General features: G+C 50.8%; 5 protein-coding genes across 5 annotated transcripts; 4 read left to right on the top strand and 1 right to left on the bottom strand.

Moving 5' to 3' along the window:
• Positions 1-3,276: 3,276 nt before the first annotated feature.
• On the top strand, positions 3,277-5,075 carry CC1G_08466 (hypothetical protein; the record flags this gene model as incomplete). The annotated part of the gene is made up of 3 exons (XM_001834769.2): positions 3,277-3,288; positions 3,340-3,564; positions 3,615-5,075. 3 exons carry the CDS (start codon positions 3,277-3,279, stop codon positions 5,073-5,075), a joined length of 1,698 nt encoding a protein of 565 aa, XP_001834821.2.
• A 342-nt stretch (positions 5,076-5,417) lies between these two features.
• Positions 5,418-7,139, top strand: CC1G_08465 (hypothetical protein; the record flags this gene model as incomplete). Its single annotated transcript, XM_001834768.1, has 3 exons — positions 5,418-5,426; positions 5,478-5,702; positions 5,757-7,139. The coding sequence occupies 3 exons, from the start codon at positions 5,418-5,420 to the stop codon at positions 7,137-7,139; spliced, it is 1,617 nt and encodes a 538-aa protein (XP_001834820.1).
• A 362-nt stretch (positions 7,140-7,501) lies between these two features.
• CC1G_08464 (hypothetical protein) lies at positions 7,502-9,260 on the top strand (the record flags this gene model as incomplete). Its single annotated transcript, XM_001834767.2, has 2 exons — positions 7,502-7,774; positions 7,833-9,260. 2 exons carry the CDS (start codon positions 7,502-7,504, stop codon positions 9,258-9,260), a joined length of 1,701 nt encoding a protein of 566 aa, XP_001834819.2.
• A 4,728-nt stretch (positions 9,261-13,988) lies between these two features.
• On the bottom strand, positions 13,989-18,733 carry CC1G_08462 (hypothetical protein; the record flags this gene model as incomplete). Its single annotated transcript, XM_001834765.2, has 14 exons — positions 13,989-15,138; positions 15,195-15,327; positions 15,395-15,574; positions 15,631-16,025; positions 16,079-16,230; positions 16,290-16,446; positions 16,499-16,689; positions 16,741-16,886; positions 16,941-17,115; positions 17,166-17,384; positions 17,441-17,747; positions 18,075-18,263; positions 18,318-18,570; positions 18,619-18,733. The coding sequence occupies 14 exons, from the start codon at positions 18,731-18,733 to the stop codon at positions 13,989-13,991; spliced, it is 3,762 nt and encodes a 1,253-aa protein (XP_001834817.2).
• A 198-nt stretch (positions 18,734-18,931) lies between these two features.
• On the top strand, positions 18,932-21,544 carry CC1G_08461 (hypothetical protein; the record flags this gene model as incomplete). The annotated part of the gene is made up of 8 exons (XM_001834764.2): positions 18,932-19,150; positions 19,202-19,665; positions 19,730-19,839; positions 19,894-20,419; positions 20,488-20,971; positions 21,026-21,310; positions 21,372-21,475; positions 21,535-21,544. 8 exons carry the CDS (start codon positions 18,932-18,934, stop codon positions 21,542-21,544), a joined length of 2,202 nt encoding a protein of 733 aa, XP_001834816.2.
• Positions 21,545-23,367: the final 1,823 nt, after the last annotated feature.

Genomic DNA, 23,367 nt, shown 5'->3' with positions numbered 1-23,367 from the left:
CCATTCCTTGTCGTCCCGAGTGCCATCGTCCTTCTTCAACTGGGGTTGGTGTCCAGCCCAGTTGGTAAAGAACTGGGAGGAAGCGTCGGGCATCTTCAGCCTTGCCGTGGGAAGGGGTTCAGGCGCCTTGACTGGGCTCTTACTAGAGGAGGTCTTGGCAGCTGTAAGGTGGCTGACCAGGGTAGAGATGGCGGTGGTGAGCTGGTTCTGCTGCTCTTGAAGTTTCGCGAGATCGGCAGCGGACATCGTGAAATCGTCGGTGGTTTGGGAAGTGGAAGAGGGTAGAGTAGTTGGTTGGGTGGAAGTGGGAGGTTTCTGTTCTGAGCTTGGAGCGTCAGATGTATCCTCCAACTGCCGAGAGGTGTGGAGAGGGGGATGGACCGGGCGAGAGATGAAAGAGACGGGGTTTGTTGGTGTAGAGCGACCGGAGGAGCTGAGGCGTTGTGCAGAGATGAGGGGTGCGGATGCGGCTAAAAGCGGAGTGGAGAGTGTTAAACGGTGGGAGGGTGTTCTTCCTGTTCAGGGGATGCTGATCGGACGCTAAGGGACTGGACGACTTCTTCTTCGTCTTCCTCGTCGTCGTCGTCTTCCTCGTCTTCTTCTTCGGGATCGGTGTCGGGATCTGGAAGCTTGAATGAACCGGCTTTGGCAGCAGGGGAGGTGTTTGCAGAGCGGTAAGCTTGGTACGGGGTTTCTGGGGATTCAGCGGTGGTGGGTTGCGTTTCGGAGGGCGGAGTCCTGGGGTTGTTGCGGGCGAATTCTTCAACTGCTTGCTGATTAACGGGGGACGGTGATTCGGCGTTTAACTTGAGGGAGTTGATATAGACCCAGTCGTGTACGGAAGGTTCGTGGTAACGGTTGGGGCAGGGCTGTTCGGAGCAGGCAGTCCAAACGGTTGAGGCTCGGTAGAATGGACGTCTAAGGACGATGGGGTGACCGTCGCTGACCCGAACGACGAAGTGCGGCTTAAACAGACAGGAGGTGTCTTCCGGTGCGGCGGAAATCTTGACGGAGTGCGGGGACCAGAGTTGCCAGGGAGGGACCTGATCGGCAGGTCAACCAGGAGCCAGAAATGCGGATGATGCAGGAGCAACGATCGGCGTTGCCGGTGCACAAAGGTAGCTTGACCTAATGTCGCGAAGAGCGGACACTAAACCAAACTTAAGACCAGATGTGCGGAGCGGATAAGAGCGGAGGACGAGAGGAGAGCGACGAGCGACGGATGCAGATGAATACTGAAGCGGTGTAATGACGCAAGAGGTCAAGCTGAGGAAATACAGAGGAATCTACCTAGCTTATATACCTATTCTACAGTCTACATAGCCGCGATGAGTCAGAATGACGAAAGGGTGGTGAAACACAGAAGAACAATAAAGAGGGTCACAAGGCTGCGCGGGGCTGCGCGAAGAACAAGGAGAAGACAATAGAAGGGAGTCACGAGGCAGTGCGAGAAGGAAGAACAATAAGAAATAGGGCAGAGGGTACATCGAGGCAGTGTTCCATGAGAGAAAGAGTCCGTATCGAGAATAAAGGTAGAAATGAGAATAAAGGAGGGAACGATAAGGGAGATGAAAGTGATAAGATAAGATAATGGAAAAATAGGGGCTCGTACCCGCTGTTCACGACACAAAACGGATGAGAAATGGATGAGATATGGTTAAAACCGTATCTCTACCATTTCTCATCCGTTTTGGATGATCTACGGCTCGTTTTGAAATTCCCGGGTCTGGGAATCGCGACCCGTACCCGACCCGCGACAGGGTTGACCCGAAAACCCGGAGGGGTCAGCCGACCCTTGGTTTTCACTAACGACAGTATTGCCGCAGACTCCGTTGGACCCAACCTTCGACCTCATTTCTGACTCGACACTCAAAGAGGTTACCTACAATGACTTCCCAATCAAAGCTCTCAAGGAACGCGGGTCTGTGTACGAGTTCCAGGGTGGTACCCTTGGTCTTCAGTCCCTTTGGCGGTACACCGCTAGCCCCCTTCGAGAATCAGCACCAAACCGTAATCCCAGCACCACTCCTCAAGATTGTACATCCATCCCAACACCCAGTACACTTCAACTCACCTCAACCGAACCCAAGAAACGAGCCAGACCTCGACTTCGGCCTCGAACAGAAACAGACACAAAGTATCGTATTATTGAAGAAGGTAATAATGTTCCACCGGCTCCAGAGCAGCACGCGCAACCTCAAAACAAAAGTCTTCGTAGAAGCAACCGCCAGCGAGGCAATATAGACTACTCTGGTTGGTGCGATTAGACAGCAGTTTTTATATACACGATATTTCTACTCTACATTGAGCTATTTCTATTCTACATAGAGTGTATCTCTTTATTACTTAGTCTATACGTGTTATTTCAAATATATATCTTAGATACACCTCTGGACGTGAGGGGGAAGTAGAGCAAGTGAGCGAAAGTTACTTAAAGTAAGAAAAAGTTACGTAAAGTAGGCAAAAGTTACTTCAAGTAAGAAAAAGTTACTTCAAGTAAGGGAAAGTTACTTGGAAAGCGAACATCATTTGAAGTAGTTGCAACTTCTAACTGTCCATACGATTGAAAGACAACGCCGCACGGGTATCTGGTACCCCGGAGGTCCATTGCAACAAATTCTAGACTGTCCTTTTATTCTTACTCTATGTACTCTCTATCTCATGTATATTTACTTATCTAGCAATAGGACTCGCCGAATGGGCTCTGGATATTGCACAAAGAGGGAACTTACAGACAATATTGATGCGCGCCTAAACTACTTTAGGGCAGGCGCGCCGCGCATCATGATCCATGGAACCACCGTACACAGGATCCCGGACAAAATGTATTATCCAAAGACAATATTTCGCCAATGAGAGCCTTGGTCCTACTTCAAGTCGCCTTTCCCGTACCTAAGGGCTCATACAACGTGGTAAAACAAATGACAACACTCCAGATTCTGACAAGGTACGACGGTGTTCCTCTCTTTACAAAAATGGAATTATGAAGGAACAATTCTCACAGCAATGAGCCTACTAGGTATATCAAACGACTCTTATATCATCTACTGACACAAGAAAATATACGACTTGCCTGCTTTATCCGTGGTAAGACGGTGTCAGCAGACATAAAGTGACCTGAAGTACGGCGCTAACTTTCCAAAGCGTGGGAAAAAGTTAGCCCATAGTCGCGCCTATGGAGCAAAGTTAGGCAAAGTTAACTTGAAAAGTAACTTTTTACGCACTCCTACCCTCGTGCCTCCGCAGAACCACAGCGATAAAATTGAATAATTCAAGATGTCCCAGCCAGTGAGTATCTGCTACTCGTTAACGGGTCGGATGGCTGACGCTGATGGTCAGCAGGCCGTGTATCGCTTCCTTCAAATTGCAGAGCTGAAGGACATGGTTTGCAACGCCTTGGCCGAAGAAAAAAAGATGGGCACTCTCGCAGCGCTTGCTGCGACTAACCAACTGCTCTTTGGGAGCGCGATTCGTAGCCTGTGGAAGGAGATTCCAAGCCTGTGGGTCATCGTTGGGATGTTTCCTAAAGGCTGCTTCGCCGTGGCAGGGAACTTGAAAGAGCTGGTACGAATGATATCGCATTCCTCTTTCACTCGTATTAAGTTTTGGTGCAGACTATTGGATCTTCAAGCGGAATCCCAGCAGGACTCCAACGGCTTCAGCGATACGCTCCGTTCGTAAAGGAAATCAAGTACCCGAACAAGCACTCGGACAGGAGGGTTCGGTTCCTGCCGTGGAACTTCGTGGCATTGCACCAACTGGCCCAAGCAGCGCCGATGCCTTTGTTTCCCAATGTGGAGAGTGTTTCGCTTCCATTGATACACAAAGAGCATCTCAACTCCATTTTCTATCCGGCTCTCGTTTTGTCGACTTCGTCAGTTCGCTCGGTGACGATAGTGTCTGATGAAGTACACGACCTCGGTCTCATTGATTTCGAGAGAGACGCCTCTCGAGAAGACTCGCCGCACAGCTTGGCACTGGTCTCCCGACTGGTCGATGTCGCTCACAGTATTACGGAATTGAAGGTGCAGTCGCTCATCACTGGAGAGGTGGATGAATTACATCGCCCAACGCCGGCCCTGAATAGGCTTTTCCCTCTACTTCCATCGACATCTTCCATCCGTGTTCTGGACATTACCCATCTCAAAGTCACCGGCGCATCTTTGCAGGAGCTTACTCGACTGAATCGGTTGGAGGAGCTCAAAGTCTCACTCCCAGTGTCCTCTAGCTTGCACGAGGCCCTTCTCAACGACGACCAGTTCGTACTCACTTTTTCGGCTCTCACTTCGTTGTCGATATTCTGCAACCATCCGACGACCGAACAAGCCACCGAGCTCTGTATCCTCTTCTTCACCGCGCTTCGCGCACCTAAACTTGACAGGATCCGCCTCTCCCTGCTTGCAGAGTTGAATGAGGTCAACTTGGACGGAGTGTTTGGTGCGATCGCGACACATACACAGCCGGTCGCGCTGTCTTCAATTACCGTTGGATCCACTTCCGTCCAGATGCTCGCAGAAGCATTTGGCGGAAATATTTCCGGTTTCTCGACGAGCCTACAGCCGTTGGCGGCCTTTACAAACCTTAAATCGTTGGAGATATTCCCATACACCAGCTCACCGACTCTTCGGAACGCGGAGCTCATCAACGCTATGAGCAACTGGGCCAACCTCGAGCGACTCTTTCTCAAAACCCATTCGCTGGACCATCCCATCACGAACTCGCAGTTGACCCTGAGCGGGATTTACGCTGCCGTACAACACTGCCCCAAGCTGTCACACCTCATCCTCTCGTGCCAAGCGACCGATGTTCCTGCTGTTGCCTTCCCTGCTCATCACTCACTCAGGTACTGGGACTTCGGCACCTCCACTATCACCTCGGGGAACGCGGTTGGGCGCTGGATGCGCGATGCCTTCCCCTGCCTCCGACAGGTGAAGTACTTCGAAGCCATGTGTGGCGCACTGGACTCGAACGATGCGATGGATAATGGATGGGTCCAGGAATTCCCGGACTGCCTTGCATTGATATCCCATTGGACAGACGTTTCCCGAATCGTGGCGAAGGAGCCTAGGGACTAGGTGCCGCTCCTGTTTGCGCACTGTACTGGGTTACATACTTATGCAACAAGTCCTTTATTTCCAGTATCACGGACGTTGTGGCAATTGAGGACGAATTAGAAGTGTTCTGCTTCCAGAATCGTGTGAACTCGCAGGCAAATAGGTTTTCTCTGTGGAAAATACGCTGGAGCCGTTAGAGCGTGCCAAACCCTTCAGCCCACGAGGACTCGGTTGCTTATGACAAAACTCAGACATGTTTAACCTGATCAGCTCTCTCGAACACTTCCGTGCGACTTCGACCACTGCCACTACCTAACGCTGCAAGTACGACCTTTGACCGGCTCCTGGGCGTGTACGTGTACTATGACCTCTGTAAGTTCCTGAGTCCATCATTCAGATATACCATGTCGAGTTTGAAATAAGGCTAGTGACCGCTTCTTGGAAGTTCCCGAATTGAAGCAAACCGTGTCAGAGAACCTGGCGGCGGACAACAAACTAGGCACACTCGCCAACCTCGCTGGAGTATCTGCATTCCACCACGCAGCAATTCGGGAACTATGGAGAGACATACCAGGGCTGTGGGTTATTTCCAAGATGTTTCCCTACGGCCACGTCGAAGCGATTCAGAAGGATGACGGCAAGCGTCTGGTACGTCCCAGCGCACCTCACTTAGTCTCACGATCAACTTAAATGCGGGCCCAGGTGATACGAGACTTCTACGATATCGCCTTCGAGTCTTTAGTAGCTCGGCTACAACACTACACCCCCTTCGTCAACTCCATCAGATACTCCCCGGACGACCCTCTCTGGGAACACACTGCTCTGATCCGACTTTCCGAGAATCCATCCACACCGTATCCCCTTTTCCCGAACTTGCGCCGTGCGATACTTCCGCTCTTTAACCGACGGCCTAAGGAGACCATTTTTTACACCTCTCTTGTCCTCCCACCGAATTCAGTTCGGTCGATTCAGATTGTGTCCGATGATGTCTACGAATATGGCCCGGCCTTTCTCAATCCAGACACCACCGGAGCTCGTCGATGGTTCGTCAGAAAATTGGTGGAAGCTGCTACGAGTTTGACTCGCTTGGGGATTCTGATTCGACGAGGGAGGATGGAACCGACTCCAGAGTATCCCATCATGTTGCTTCCTGATTTTCTCCTCAACCTTCCGTCAACATCCCCACTCCGTTGCTTGCAAATCTCGCACCTTGACGTGACGGGTGCCTCGCTCCGCGCGCTGGGCCGGCTGGAAAATTTGGAGACACTCACAATTACCCTCTCGCGTGATTCTCTGAATGACATCGGTCCTTCCGAGCAGTGGACCTACCCAGCAATGAAAACTCTAACCATTATGTCGGTGTTGACAACGACCAATACTTGTACCAACTTCTTCAATGATGCTCGTGCGCCAAAGGTTTCCGACATTACGATCCTCCAGTCCGTCGAAGAGGACATAGGTCTGGACCGGATGTTGACAGCCATCGCCCACTCTGCTTCCCCGACCAACCTCACATCGATTACCATCCGCGAAATTGACTACGAGACATTGCAACCTTTGTCACCCTTCACGCGCCTCAATCGGATCGAGGTTTCCCCTTTCATTGCGCCAGATGGTTTTGGGGACGCAGAGCTATGGGAAGCGCTCAGCCATTGGCCACAACTCGAACACCTTACCCTCGATCATCACGATGTCATCAACCCTCCCCCTTCGCCCTTCACTTTACTCGGAATCCATGCTGCCAGTCAACAGTGTCCTAAACTCGCTTACCTCGCACTATCCTGCCAAGGAGAGGACGTTCCGGGGAACGATAAAGTTCCCCCTCATCCTTCCTTGACCTTCTGGAACCTTGAGGTTTCGTCCATCAAGTCTGGGAACAGGGTTGGCGTGTGGATGTGTCGAGCGTTCCCTCGCCTACAAACTGCTGAGTATATACGCACTTTGCGGTGGTTCTTTCACTTTCCAGAGGAAGAATGGGACGTGGAAAGTGCCACTGATGGGAGGTATCTCGAATATTTGGCTATGGTGGCTGAGTGGGGCGCAGCTCGTATCCTACATAAATCCCGCGTGCCTTCCGCCACCTGAGACGAATCGAAGATATTTAACTTGTGTTCCATGATGTATCAAATTAGACTTGATCAATTCCTATCATCGCTCGAAACGCTCACTTTGTCCGCTTTGGCTTCGAAGCCTTTAGGAAACTTTGCACCTAGCGAGGATCGAACTAACTCCCAATTGGCCGAGTCGGGGTCTGATGGTAACGCTCTCCCCACAAATCCCTGCCTTTCATTTATTTTGGATTTCTTTTTTTTCTCCCTTACCACCACCAGTGAAAACGCCACGGTTAATATAAACCAGACAAGTCTCGAAGAAATGGCCATCGTAAGTAGCGAGATTCTTGGTCTGCTGCTCTCAGCTGCACATATACATACTGGCCCCTGACGACCATGTCATTCCAGTCTGCCGTTCAACGCTCCCTGCAAATCCCGGAACTCCAACACAAGGTCTTCGATCTCCTAGCTGAGGATGGAAAATTTGAAACGCTTGCCAATGCTGCTGTGTCGTGCAGGTTCCTTCATGACGGTGCTGTTCGATCGTTGTGGAAGGAAATACCCAACCTATGGGTTATCAGCAGTTTTTTCCCCAACGGTTGCTTCAAGAACGTGGACAATTGGACGGTCTGGGACAATAATGCATTCTCTACGGCTGGAAAATTTTCTGTATGAGTCTTCAACTAGTTCTTCAACTCACTTGACAAATTCTCGGATCTAACTTCAGGTTGTCAAATCTCCGAAGGACATTTCAAGCGGCATCGCACGACTTGCAAGATACACACCACTTGTGAAGGCCATCCATTTCGATCCAGACGCCCGCAGATGGGACTACACTGCCTTGCATGTTATGTCCGACAAAGGGCTCCTGCCATTCCCACTGTTTCCCAACGTCGAGCGTGTGGTGTTGCCGCTTTTGTTCAAACGGCGATTCGAAACCATGTTCTACCCGTCATTTGTGATTTCTCCATCGGTTCGCTCGATCACTGTCCTAACGAACGAGGTTTTCAACATCCACGGGGACGACTTTGCCCCTAATGATCCGTTTGCGCAAGAAGACTCTCAACACAGCAAGGCGCTGGTCAACCGGCTGGTCGTCATGGCTCCGTATTCAACCGAGCTGATTGTTAAATCTACAGTTCCGGACTGGTACGAGTTCCATACTCCCACATCAGCTTTGAATAGCATGTTCGCTCGGTTGCCGGCCACCTCTACCATCCGTGTGTTGGATGTAACACATCTCGCCGCCAAGGGTTCGCACCTGAAGGAGCTAGCCAAGCTCCCGGATTTGGTGGATCTCAAGATATCCCTCCGGGGAAGCACCCTCGACGACGTGGAGGTTTTGACACCTTGGGACTTCCGGGCGCTTGTCTCCGTTGAGATTACTTCCACCTCCCACACCATCGATCCCTGCACCCGTCTCTTTACTTCCATCCGAGCCCCACATTTATCGGACATCAAGATCCATCAAAATTTGTGTCAGAACACCGATTTGGACGATCTTTTCCTTGCACTATCTCAGTGTACTCCCCCGGAACAGGTGTCATCGATCTTCATTGATCAAGTGTCATACAATGATAATGCCAACGGATTCAGCCCCCACAAGTACGGGTTTTTCACCGCCTTCACGCCGCTCGCACAATTCAAGAACATCAAGCAACTCGAGCTCTCACCATTCACTGTCACTCCGGGACTCCGAGACAGGGCTCTTATCGCAGCCTTTGGCTGTTGGCCGAAGTTGGAACGACTCCACTTCCGAAGCGACAGCATTGCTGCTCTCACCATGCCTTCACTGACATTGCACGGCGTTTACACCGCCATTCGTTGCTGCCCTCGGCTCTCGCATATCACTCTTCCTGTGGCTGCAACTAAAGTTCCGGCACTACCAGTTACTCCGCACCCGTCTCTGGTGTCCTGGAACATCTGCAACTCGCCTATCACATCGGGATTGGCGGTTGGAAATTGGATGAAGGCGGCGTTCCCACACCTGCACGAAATTCAGCACTTTGGGTTTCTCAGGGGCTGCCTCCGGAGTTTTGGGATGCAGACTCGATATGGAGGCGATATGGGAAGGGATATTCTGGAATCCATGCCAGAGGAAGTGTCTATGATTGTCCAATGGAATGATGTTGCTCGTATCGTGCGCTCTCCCTAATTTCTGTTGTATTTCACGATGCTGTATTCAGCTCAGCTTCTCTTAGTGTAAATACCATTGCAATTCTTAACATCCTTTTCTCATACACTTGCACCTGGTCCACCTCTCTTAAGCGCCAAGGAATCGATCCGAAGGCTGTCGTTCCTAGGGATGGTCAAGGGGTTTTAAAACCCCCGGGGTAGAGGCCAAGGGTAGAGCGGGGGTAGGGGTAAGGGTAGGTCTCCGGTGTTATGCCTGAGGGTCGTCTGACCCTTCAAAAATCGCGAATAACACACCGCCGGACTAATTTCGTCCGGTAAAACGTACATCTCGATAAGTGACTGAAAAGCCCTAAGGCACTGTGTTTTTCATAACCGGCGGTCACTTATTCTGTCGTATGAGTTGAGACCGAGCCCAGAGTCGTCAACTAAGTCGAACTCTAAGAACGACTCCGAAAGAGGTTGAACGTAACGCATTGTTGATACTGTATTAATTGACGGGTTAAGGATGTGTACTGGACCGATTGAAGATCGAATCTACGGTAGTGAGAATTTTGCACGAAGTCCTCACCGCTGGGAGCAAGACTATCCATGGGTGTCGTGAACTGCTGGTACGACCCCTATTTTTCCCATCTTATCTTATCGCTTCGTTCATCTTTTATCTTATCTTTGCCCCTGTCTTTTCCCCTTTATTCTCGTCATGGACACTTTCTCTCATGGAACACTACCTCGTTTTGCCCTCTACCCTGTCCTCTATTGTTCTTTCACTCTCACACAGCCTTATGACTTGTTATGACTCGTCATTACTTCTTTATTATTTCACCCTTGTTTTGGCGCAGCCTTCACGCAGCCTTGGGACCTTTCCTTATTGTTCTTGTTGTATTGCCTCATCGCTCGTCATCCTGACTCATTGCGGCTATGTAGGTTGTAGTTACAGTATATAACTTAGGTAGTTCGCTCTGCATGTTCCTCAGCTTGACCTCTTTGTCAATACACTGCTCAACGTCTCTCATCGCTCCCACTACTCTTATCTCGCTTTCTGTTCATCTTATCTGGTCTTTAGTTTGGTTTAGTGTTCGCTCTTCGCGACAATGGGAGTGCACGATTGACTTTCAAATCGACTAGAAAGTTAGTAGCGACTTAGCAAGAACGATGACACTTAGCGCCAGCGCCTGTCAGTACCCTAAGAGGAAACACCCATAAGCGCCGCCGGACGGTCGGAATCAGCCATCAGTCGCGGAAAGCTAAGGGGACCTCTACGGATTAGGCACGAGATCGATAAGATAGACGCCGAGATAAGATAACCAGAACGACGGGACCAGGAACGGATCACACGAGATGTTCTATTCCGTTGGACAGGTGTCCTCTCCAGGACAGATGAAACGGGGTACTAACAGTCCCATGACCTGTCAACAGAAAAGAAGTAGTACAGAAAGAAGGGACAGAACGATGAGTCCATACGCCGCCCTCCGGCGGTGTTTACAAAAGGGTATACCATCTGTTTCCGCGGGGAGCATCTTCACGGAGTAACAATGGAGTTTCCCACCACACATTGGTTCCGTTCCGACGGGACGGAACTACCAAAATTCACGCGCTTCAACAGCGCATCAATAGACGCCTATGGGCATACTCGGCACGACACCGCCGGGGCTTCTTTTGTCGCGTTTCTTTCCTATTTTGTATTTCTGATTCTCTCGTACCTCCGCTCCGTCTCTCTACTCTTATCGTCTGTACCCTGCGCACGAATTCGGTTTGTTTTATAGTCTTTGCTAGTCTTTATTTCGCAGTTCGTAGTCAAACAAAGTGTACCATATATATAGGCCCCGCCGGGCAAAAGAATAAACAGATACCCCTTTGACTCGATTGTATATCTTGTCCTGATCGACACAAGTCGTTCAGTAAAATAAAGAGGAATTCTCCGAGTGTCGAGTTAACAAGTTAGCGAGTTAGAGTCGAGTTAGAGTTTGCGCGTGAATACACGAGTCCGAGTTTAAAAACAAGTCAACGAGTGATCCCGCCGGGGCGAGTTTTAAGTGTTTTCAAGTTCAAATTCGAGTTTCGAGTCTAAGTCGTGTTTAAATCGAGTCACGAGTCGAACTTAGTGTTTCCCTTGTGTGTAGAGCACAACAAAATACCAAAAACACCATCCGTATAAAGTCAAGAGCCTTTTCAAAGCTCTAAAAGCCCTAAAAACCGTTCTATACGAGTCAGAGAGTCTTCTCCTCGTTAACTTAGTCTACTAAAACAACAACCCCATCGAACTTGCGTGCCCACGTACAGACAGTACCTAAAGGTCTTTAGATTCGGCCGTCGGTCTTCATCTTCGTGTCACTTGTCTCCCAACAAGTTCCACTCGATTCGGAACCGCCGGTTGTTTTCTTGCTCTTCTTTGTGCTTTCTGTGCTAGTCAGCACATCACCACATAAAGTCAAGAGCCTTTTCAAAGCTCTAAAAACCCTAAAAACCGTTCTATACGAGTCAGAGAGTCTTCTCCTCGTTAACTTAGTCTACTGTCAGGGTCGGATACAGAGAGAGAGGAGAGAAGGACGTAGGAGGGCGGAGGGTAGCCTTGGTCTCACGTATATAAGAACGTGTACCCTTCGTCACGGCTCCCCAAAGGCTGGCTAGGCCGAAGGACCAGACGGAAACGCCTTCCGGCGGGGGAGACGAGAGTGAAGGGCGACTGGAGCTAAGGCTCGAGGGTCGAAGACGATGAGGAAGAGAGTTTACTCGGGGAACTTAGACTGAGAGATTCGATGCGTATGAACCTAGTCGAGATTCCGGATGAGGTACCTACTACAAATTGAGATAGTACTTATAGTAAATACCGGCGGGGAATCTACGGGCGAATCGAGACGAAATGACAAAGTCCAAAAGGGAAAGAATAAGTCGAGAACCAGAACAAGAAAGACGAAATCGTACACAAGAAAATCTAGAGTACTCGAGAGACGACTACAACAACCAATCGTGAACCCGGCGGATAAAATCCAAACAAGAACGTTCGTACGAAAAGGTCATCTGAGCAAACTGGAAAATCAAGTGTAAAGAAATAGAAGCAAGAAGAATAACGACACGGCGGAATAAGAGAATAGAAGAATAACAGAATACAGACGTACTTCGAAATACACAATACGAAACCCATTTGACAGCTTGCCAAGCGCGCGTCTAAAGTCCACAGGATTATCCGGGCGGATCCGAGAGTTCCGGCACAGCCGCGAGACCGCGCGCGCGCGCGCCAGTCGTGACCTTTCCCACGCTCCGCGAACGTCGCGCGTCAAAGTCGAGAGAGGAACCGGCGGGCTGGAATGAAGTGGGTATAACGAATAAAATGTATAAGAGAAAATACGAATAGTAACATCGAATGGTGTTGAGGGTGAAAGAAGGGTGTAGTTGTACGTATCGAGACCCGGCGGTTGCACGAGCCCTGACAGTACCCCCCTGTTACGGCTGAGCCCTCGAAGCCAAACGATGAGGTGAAAGAAGAGTTGGGACTTAAAAATTATGGAAAAATTGAAACATGGAAAGGTAAAAAATAGTGAAGGGAGTCGAACAGAAAAAACAAAGGAGGAGAGGCAGGCCGGGGAGACGAGGCTGAGAAGGAACAGTATCACCAATTGGGGCCAGGGTTTATCGGGATAGCGACGATGGAAATCCTGGACCAACTCCTGAGCATGGGCTAGCTCGGTAGCAAGCAGCCAAGAACGCTCTTCATCCGTGTTCTCGTAGCCCAACCAGCGCACTTCGTAGAGAAGTTTGCAGGTACGGCGGCGACGATCCACTTTCGAGTCGAGAATTTCGGCTATCTCGTACTCCAATTCGCCATCCACTTCCACCGGCAGGGGAGGGGGATCATGACGAAGAGGAATTTTAGACTTGTGGTGTGGCTCGAGCATGGAGACGTGGAAAACAGGATGGACAGAACGCATAGAGTCAGGGAGTCGAAGGGTGAAGGAGTGGGTGCCAACCTGAGCGACAATCTCGTATGGTCCGAGATACCGTTCAGACAACTTCTTGGTAGGACGAGAGTGGTATCCACCACTTGTCATCAATAAAAGAGGGCACTACCCTAAATAGCTCCTGTGACCACTGCCCTAGATAGCATTATCATTTATTTAGGGCAAACCGTACATGCCTTTGCCTTTGCCCTTAATTGATGATTGTGGGTAAATAGTGTTATCATTAATTAAGGGCAAACTGTACGCGCGCCAAATGCTTACATTATCATCAATTATGGGCAAACTGTATTGTGGGGTGTCATCAATAATCGGCAGCCTCAATGCCGTTGAGAGTCACGTGGTTTGAGTGCACCTGACTATCCGATTCGGCTTGGGGCATCAATGGCTTCCCGTTTGGGTTTGGGCGCTCACCCCATCACCCCATCCGATTCGGATCGTTATCAGTCTCGGGTGCTCAGTTGTTTTCCAGTTTGGGGTTGGGCGCTCCAGCAAATCCAATTCGGCTCGGTACTAATATTTAGGCGCTCATATCCAGTTTTGTGGGTGGCTGCTGATGATACTGGCGCTCATCAGAACTTAAACAGTCCGTGCGATGCAGTTTCTCGGAGCTACCCTTTAGGAATGTGTCTCGGGCGCACGGTTGCCTGGGTGGCACTGTCTAACTGTACAGTTTTCGGGAACGACCGATCTCGACTTCACACTGGTGTGGGTTTGGATTTAGGCATCATAATACTAATATTGTCTCTTAGATAGTTTAAATTGTTACAAAATCTATTGCAGTACAGTCAATACATTCAGTCGTCGATTTCGAATTCGAATACATCTGCTGCATCGTCAACAACACCATCAGCGTCCTCCGGTGCATCCTCATCAAGGTCCAAGTCATTCTCGTCGTCAGTATCGTTGGTATCGTGGGTGTGGTCGTTCGGGCCCCCGTTAGGCTCTGCAGTCGACTTGGCGCCAGAGCCATCGTCATAGCCCGCCCAAGGCATCCACATGGGAAGTTCCCCGTATTTCCGCAGTATAGCCGTCCAGTGCTGTGAAAACCTGTCGGCCAAGCGTCGGCAGAGATCAGCCTGCTTGTGGGCGTATGCGCGAGCTCCATGCATCATGTCATCGGACTTGAAACTGTCGTGACTTGCGCGCTCCTCCCACCATACAGCCTTCCATCGAAGATAGACTACAGACCTTCGCATTTCCTCTTGGACCAATTGATACTCCTCATTCCATCGTTGCAAACGTGCTCGTCCCTTCGCCCACTCCACTCGCAAGCTTTCGTCCAATTCTTCCTCGGCTAAGGTGTCGTCACCTTCCCTCCGAACTCTCGGAACCTGCCAAATCCAAGATGGGATAAATCGGCTGCTGCTTTCGTGTGACTCCCTCCCAGGCCCCCGAATATCACCCGGGTTGAGTGGTTTCAGTCTGTGGGTCCACTCGCCTGTCGGATTTATTGTAACCAAGGCATCGCGAGCTCGTCGGTAACGGTTGGCGGCCTTGGAGATCTTGGCTTGGATACGATTGTATAGCGAACGCACTCTCGTGTTGGGCTTGTTTCCAGCCCCGGCCAGATGAAGTTTCTTGAATTGAGTGAGTCCTGTCAAGATTCTTCGGCCAAGTCGAATTTCGGAGAGAGCATCGTCAGCCTGCGCCTCGCGTAACCGCCTCTCCTTCTCGGTCATGGCCGGAATAGTTTGATGTAGGGTGGGTGTGAGGTCCGATGGGAGGTATAACGGAATGTCCTCGGGTTTGATGACTTCGGCTCCCTCCGAGTCTTCACCAGCGGTTATCCCAGGGAGGAGTGGTGCCACACACGGAGCATAGACGATTTGAACCTCCCTCCACCTAGCAATCCGTCGACGCATTCCATTACGCTTCTCCTGTAAGTCAGCCTTCTGCTTGCTGGTGCTCATACGACTATTCTCCAAGTCAAATTTGAGCGAGCGTCTTCACCGCACACATCAGCTGAATTGGCGCTGTCACCGAAGAAATAGCCGACTTACTGCTGTTCCTCCAAGTCAAGCGCCACCACTAGGCACGCTGTCATCGATGTCGTATGCGCCGAAACCACGCCACGAGCCTCCTCTCGCTCGTCTTCTTTCGCTAATTCCAAGCGCACATCCTGCATTGTTGTTTCTAGTGTAGGAGTAGTAATGTAAAGTAGATCAATATCGGTATTAGGATAAGATAACGAAAGTCGTACCGAGTTTCACTTCTGCATATGGATTTGGATTATTCTTCGGATCCTTCTCCCAGTCCACAATCATTCTAGTCCATCTCGCTATCTTGTCCAGTGTGAACGTAAGGCATAGGTTACTGAATGCTTGCTCCTGTTGAGCTCGCATTTCCGCCGACTCTCGGAACTTCTTCGCCAGCAGAGCTTCTACGAAAGGGGTAAGGATTAGAAGAGGCAAGTCAATAGTACTAAGGATCACGTACTAAGTTTCACAGTCTTCCGCGCGTTATTCCCTTGGAATTGGTCGGTCAGCATTTCGTGACGAGCCGCCGGCGCCATCTCTCTCACACTGGCGCCTAATACATTGGTTTCGGAAAAGTTCTGCTCGATTTCGTCGCCACAGGTCTTCGCAGCTCCCGGAGTGTACTGTAGAGCGTAGTTGACTTGGCAATCCGGGCCGTGGCCATTGATATGCCAAGAGGGGATAAGGGCGGTGACTTTGGTTTCATTGGTGTTGAGTCGAATAGCCTCTGGAAGTTTCCCAAGCCGTTTCAGGAAATTCTTGACCCATTGACAAGCGATATCGTAAGTTATCACTACTTGGAGGAGTGCTACGGCCGCGAGAGCTGAGAATACGATATAGTCAATGTTGCAATACCTGAGAGAACAATGAGAATGTATTAGAATGAATGAAAGTGTCATCAAACCTACCGCTCTCCTTTTTGTAAGTCGCCAACGCCGTTCGGTCTGAGGAAGCCATGACGTGAGCAAATGACAATCGCAGCCCCCGTAACGTTGTATCCCGGAGTGCATCTGACGGCTGCTCTGACTACAGCGTCATGCTCCGACTGGCAGGTATTGATCTAGGGGTAGCCATCAGCAAGTGAGATAACGAGAACATACGCAAAAGGCAAAAACTCACCTCTGATTCGTCTACATACCCGATCAAATGATTCTGATACTTGTTCTCCTCAACGAAATACGCCAAACCAGGCAGCAACTCTATGTCTGAAAACCCCCGATTCTTCCCCTTTAGCTTGAAATTGGCGTCCACTGCGACAAATAGCGTATAGAGAAACCTTCAACATTATGAGCGCAGTTCGAGGTATCGATAAAAAACCACAAACTCACGCTAATTTGCCAGCCTCTTTCCAACGGACAGGAAGGTTCTTGTTGGGATGTGGACACGCCGGGCACTCGATTGCCAATTCTCCTTCCTTGGTTTCCGCGATTCCGTTCGGGACATTGCCACGCCCCGCGCGTTTGAACATCATCAGCACACGCCAGAGGCGAAAGGTCCGATGGAAGTCATTACAGCGGCTCTAAAGTTGGGTTCAGTGCAAGAATAGATCAGAATTACTTGCAAGACTCACAGGAACTGATCTAAGTTGTAGAAAGTCCGAACGCTTGACAATCGTATGGTAATAGTCGTACAAGGTAACTTTACCCTGTAAGGAGAGCTGATGGAAGTGATCGAGCATGTCAAAAGTGAAGGCCGTTTGAGGACGAGAGAGCGTGGCTGGGAAAAGACGTGATCGTAGAAGCTGTGATCGCTTGTCAATAGCTAAGGCACCTGGAAGGCAGTCACAGTAGTCGATGTTCACGGAGTGAACTCCACTGATGTCGAAGACCGTGAAGTCTGGGGGTCCTGGAAGTGGGTTTGCACAGCTTCCCCCTCCATGTCCGAGCTGGACGCGCAGGCCCAGACTAGATAAAGAGGTCTTTTCAAAATAGCGCCCATTCCATTCCTGAAACAATGTAAAAGTCCGATTTAGGTTTCACATAAAACAGCACGTACCTCGATCCGATGAAGAGGAAGGTTACGATGGTTGTTGAGAAGGCACTCGCAACAGGTTAGCAGACACCCATCCCAGCAGTCCGGACACTTGAACAACCGGCAATCCTTCTCAGCGCATGTATTGCAGCTGCTCTCCCCCAGGTAATCGCCGTGACCATCGTGCCTTAGCAGCTCATCAAGGAAGTCAGATCGATAAGGGAGCCATTCAAGGAGTTTGTTCTGGGAAGACTTCGTTAATTCATGAGTCAATTTTTAACAAATCAATGCTCACGTACCCAATTCTTATAATTACGGTGGCGTTTCGACTTGGATTGGACTGGATCCTCCTCGTCCTCTGAGTCGTCGAGTCGAGGTTGGTCATTAGTCTCCTCGGTATTGATGTTTGACTGATCCCAACTGTCGCTGTCCAGTTCGATATCCACCGCTCGCCCTACAATCGGAGTCGAAGGTGTGGATGGTTCGGTCTCCGATGGGGGAGGCTCTTCGGGTTCCTCTGGGTGGTTGTCGATTTGGATAGTCTTCGCTCGAATTCGTGTACGAGCACCAGAAGCATCGGAGAATGAGAAGACATTTGATCTCTTGCTAGATCGCCGTCAACCAGGCGCCGAATCCATGTTCACGCGCGATCGCTTTGAGGTACTGGGTTCATTTTCTCCTTTCCGCTTGTTGGACATGGTGGAAACACGAACAGGGAGGTAAACGACGTGACAGACGGAGATTCAGAGTTGGAACTTGGAGAAACACGAGGGCTTGTTGAGGATTTCACGGATTTCACGAGCCGTTCACATGGCTTAAGGGTCCTTTCTTAATTCCCAAGTTATCATCATGTGTCCACAGGTAAAACGAAGGGGCATTGATATTGAACGAGCGACGAGGTGTTACACAAGCGAACTATTACAAGGTATCTACTGAACACAGTCTTCCGCCGGGCCATAGAGACTATCGAAGTGCCCAGCCAGCCAACCGTTGCGACCTATGGCTCTGACGGTACACCTACTTTTAGCGAGCTGGTAATGGGCCCAGGCCTCTTCGTAGCTGCGAAAGCTTCGGAAGATACAGTGTGACCTCAAGTTGTCGATGAGATCGCTAACATAGAACCTAAAAACATACTCGATTAGCGAGCGACGAGGTATAGAACACGAGATCACTTACCAATCAGTGAAAACCCCACAGCACCGACCTCTGACCACGACATAATACTTGACAACCGTAGGATCCGTGGCCTTGGCATCCTCGGGATACACCCAGAAATTGGATGGAGGTGCAATGGGTGAGACGGGTGAACGAACCGCAGCAGGGGCGGAAGGGACAGCCTGAACGACCGGGGGTGGAGGAGGTGGGATAGCTGGAGGTGTCAAGGCACTCGCAGGACTCGCAGGTGTTGCATTGATTGTTATCGAGAGATCTAATAGCAGGTCAGTGTGGAACCGAGAGGGTCGAACAGCGAACTTACTCATGTTTGCAACAAGCGCCGCCAACACATTTATGTCGAGGTTCATGGTAAGCGTCGCATTGGGAGTCGCAGAGGTGTTGGTGCTGTCGGTGCTGTCGTTGGGGTTGGTCTGCATTTGTGATCGGTTGAGGCAAGGCACGAAGTGATTGTGGCGAAGGGTTTTGTATCAGTTCGGTTGCACAACAATTCGCCGCTTGAAAAGAACGGGCTTGCTCCGAAACATAAAAAAAACAAAAAAATAACACAAACACGTCAGAATACCCTTGCCACAATCTGCATTGCTTGTCTACGCCACGCACATACATCTCGCAGCATGGGAGGACGTTGGGCAAATCAAATCGAGTGGGACTGGCTGGTTGGCATGACCCCCCGATGGCTCGCGTGCACCAACGCAGAGGAGAGGAAGAACTTCATTGCGGAAATGACGACCGAGTTCATGACCAGGTTCCCTATCAAGAAGGGCTCCGACGCTGATGTCCAGCTCTACGGCGAGGTAAGGGCTCTCGACATTGCGAATTACAAAAGGCGCAAGGTACGTCAAGTCAACGAATGCCCAGACAGTCACTGACGTCGGCCAACACAGGAACTGGGCTACTGGTTCTACAACAACACCCGACCCTCGTCAGGGGGTGCGCGAGGTATCCTCCAAAGCAAGAAGAAGAAGAAACGACACACTTGGCAGGCCTACTCTCACCTCTATTGGGATAAGGGTCTCGAGAAGAAAGTCAACGACAAATGTAAGGAAGACTACGGCAAGGTGTTGGAGGACTTCCCACCCAGAGAGCGTCTCCCTATTCGTCACAAGTTAGTCGAGCACTTTTTCAAAGAAGAGACAGAGGCCGTACGCGAGGAAGTTGAGGAGTGGCGGAACAGCGAGGTCAAGATCAAGCGCCCGTTGACCAATGACCTCTTGGTCCAGAACATAGCCAAGGTCCCGAAAACCATGAAGGTCTTCTCAGAGATAATCGATGAGGAGACAGATTGGGTCGGCACCATGGTGATGGGTGGGCCTCACCCAATGTACGGAGGGGAGCCTGTGCACTATATGTGAGTTTGTCGTCCTAGCGCATACTTTTAGCGTTCAACTTACCAATGTCCGTCTTATCGCTAGCCGGGTTTGGGGAACCAACAAGGACGGATTGAGCTTTGAGCAATACCTGGGAGAGAGAGGATATAAGAGATGGGCCAAGAAGGTCACGAAATGGATTGCGTCGTGTTATGGTATGTGCCGTATTCGTTTTGAGCAAAGCGCGAGCTGACCGACCAATCCAACAGACTCTCATGACCGAGAGAGGCGTAAGCTGGATGGCAACCACCAGGCACTCCAGCCCGAGCAGTCAGACGACGAAACCTCCGACGACGACTCCAATAGCGACAGCGACAACGACGATGAGATGGTCATCGACGTTGACAACGACGTCGACAAGGAGAACGGCGGTGCACGAGCAACGAACAAAGAGAAGGGAAAGGGGAAGCAAACACGTACTAAGAAATCGAAGTCGACCACAATGCCGCTCCAAAGTGGCTCCAACGCCAACAAACCCGTATCCGACTCCAACAAATCTGCACCCAAGGATTCCAACAACGCCAAAGCAGCATTGAGCTCGAAGGCTGGTGCCACGGAAACGGGCAAGAGCACCTATGAACTGGATCGTGATGCCAGGATCGCGCAGAACAAGGTTATCATGGGCATTGTGGACAAGTCGATAGAAGAAGGGAGCATTCGCGAGAAGCTCGTCGAGGAGTTGGCAGCTGTTGGCGTTGTTCTCACAGAGGATGCGCTTGCAGATATGTTGAACAGGTGTGTACACTTGTGGCTGGCTGTGGCCTGCCAGTTTATCAAATCCTTTCTCACGCAATTATCCTCAGCATCGCAAAGATTTTTGATCAAGATAAGTCCAAGGAGAACAAGGAGAATAAGGCGGCGGAGGAGAATGAGGAAAGCAGCCCCAACACCGACGACGCCCAGCCTCCCGCGACCAACACCAACAACGCCCAGCCTCCCGCGACCAACACCAACAACGCCCAGCCTCCCGCTACCAACACCGACGATGCCCAGCCTCCCGCGACCAACACCAACAACGCCCAGCCTCCCGCGACCAACACCAACGATGCGGAAAAGCCCATGGACGTCGACGCCCAGCCTCCCGCGACCAGCACTGGCGACGCAGAAAAGGCCATGGACGTCGACGGACCTCCTCCCCCTGAGGAACCCTTGTCTCTCAAGGGTGTCAGTGTTCCGGCTTACATGAAGGCAACTTGGCCATACTTGCTTGGGCTTTCGCTCAAGCGAGTTTGGCGAAGCCTTCTCCTCGCTTTTGCCTCATTCGAGGCTCAGAAGCCCAAGACCGGGGTACATCTTTCATTTCCTTCCCATTAGGATGATGCTGACAGTTTTTATTTACAGAATCTGTCTACTGACCATCGTCCGAAAGAGGTCCAAGCCTGGATTCGAAGCCACAAGAAGGATGTACCCCCCGACGTCAAGCTCGAAGTTTTCGTCGACCAGTTCCTCCGGTGGTATCGAAGCCTTCAACCGGCTTGGCGCGTCGATGGTTTTGATGGTACCGACCCATCAGCATTTTCTCGAGAGGTCCCCAGCGATCCATCTTGGGGGTTGTATCCGCCACGGAGGCAGCGCGGGGTTCTACACGATCCTCATGGCGCTTTCCTGGTGGATCGTCAAGTCCCCGTCCGCCCTCGAGACCACCGCTGCCGCTGTCATTGCTGATATGACGTGGCTGCTTCAACAGCTTGAAAGTGAGCTGCCAGCTGCGCCCTCTGGGTCAGGGTCATCCCGGGCCTCTACGAAGAGAGGCAACGACGGAGGCGGACGTACGAGAGCTGCCAAGAAACGGTATGTCTTTTTTTGACTTCTACGTCATCGCATTTGCTGATTGTAGTATCACTTTTTAGCCGTTGTTGATGTCATACCCCACCGCTCGCCGTTTTAATCTTTTTTATCTTATCTCCTAGATCGTTATCTCCATTTTCCATGTCCACATTTAATCAGTCCCTTTCTATCCCTTCTTATCTTATCTCTTTGATCATTTTTTCGTTGTCCTCGTAATCTTTTCTTGTGATTCCTCCTTATCTTATCGCTTAGATCGCTCCCTCGTCGTCTCGTCGATAATCTGTAATCAGGTTCCGTGCATCAATAGATCAATTTGCTGTGACCTTCCATTTGCCCTGAATAAGTGATACAAGGCTCAAGCCTTCTGAAAGTCGTCATTTGCCCTGAATTAATGATTGCCCACTTTTACTGATTCTCTGAAGTAGGGGAAAGTCGTCATTTGCCCTGAATTAATGATTGCCCACTTTTACTGATTCTCTAAAGTAGGGCAGAGTACACAAGGGCTTTTGTCGTTTGCCCTGTTTGAATGACAGAGAGTGGTGGATAGTAGTGAGGACGAGTGATGCGGAAGAAGGCAGCCTTGACGAAGACGCGATCGCCAACCTTGAAGTCCGGCGGAGGTAGACGCTTGCGATCAGCGTAGTGCTGATAGGACTTCTGGGCGGTAGCGATGGATTCCCGGAGGTGTTCGTGCAACGAGGCGAGATCGACGGCGAATTCTTGTGCGGCAGAGCTGGCGAGGTCGCGCTCAGGGTGGATGTTGAGAGCTGGATGATAACCCTTGTTCGCGAAGAAGGGGGAGACGCCAGTAGTAGCCGATGGTGCGTTGTTATACGCGAATTCTGCGAGGGGAAGAAGTCGATGCCAATCGTCCTGCTGGTAAGAACAGTAAAAGCCCGAAGGTACTGCTCCAGGGTCTGGGTTCACCCGCTCGGTCTGTCCGTCGCCTTCAGGATGGTATCCTGACGTGAAGTGAAGCTTCATGTCCAAGGCCTCACCCAATGCACGGAAAAAATGCGAAACGAACTCTGAACCTCGATCAGAAGTTACGTTTGAGGGTACGCCGTGCTTGGAGAAGACATGGATAACGAAGAGGCGAGCAAAAGCTCGGCGGACGTGAGGTGAGAGTCCGTCGGGATGAAAATGGCTTGCTTGGACAGGCGGTCGACGATGACGAGGATGTCGGTGAACCCACCAGAGGAGGGGAGTTGCTCGATGAGGTCCATGGAGATGGACTCCCAAGGGCGAAGGGGAATGGGAAGCTGCTTCAAAAGACCCGTAGGGCTTGTGACGAGGAGTCTTCGTACGGCGGCAAGTCGTGCATGAGTTGACGTAGTCTGCGACGAACGAACGGCAGTTTGGGCCAAACATAATCACGGGGCGGACCAGTTCAATCGTTTTGTTACGACCGAAGTGACCAGCAAGGGGGTGATCGTGCTTGAGCTGCAGGACTCGAAGACGAAGGTCAGGACTATCTGGAACGTAGATACGCCCATCAAGTCGAAGAAGACCGTCGGATGGAAGCTCCCAACGAGGGTCTGAAGGAATAGGAAGTTGTGAAGAGGCGAGGGTGTCCGAAGAATAAGAAGCCTTGATGTCTGCATGAAGACCGGCGGAATCGACCACGAACGAGGCTCGAAGGGCTGGGGTGTAGACTGAGGTAGCCCTCAATGACGAAGCCAGTTGTTCAGACGCGAAGATTGGACGGAAATTGACTGGATTAACGCTGGCGAAGTCACTACCCCCCTGTTTAAGGTAGACGTCCCACCGTCGTGTTAGCGCATCAGGCTTAGTGCCCAGTTTGCCAGGACGAAAACGAACGATGAGGTTAAACTGGGAGAGGTATTCAGACCAACGCGCCTGCCGGCGGGTAAGAACCTTGGTAGTGGAGAAAT

This window comes from Coprinopsis cinerea (genome assembly GCF_000182895.1).
Source record: "Coprinopsis cinerea okayama7#130 chromosome 12 map unlocalized cont3.12, whole genome shotgun sequence".
Lineage (NCBI taxonomy): Eukaryota > Fungi > Basidiomycota > Agaricomycetes > Agaricales > Psathyrellaceae > Coprinopsis > Coprinopsis cinerea.
The sequence above is the reverse complement of the archived record's forward strand: the minus strand, read 5'-3'. Positions and strand labels throughout refer to the sequence as shown.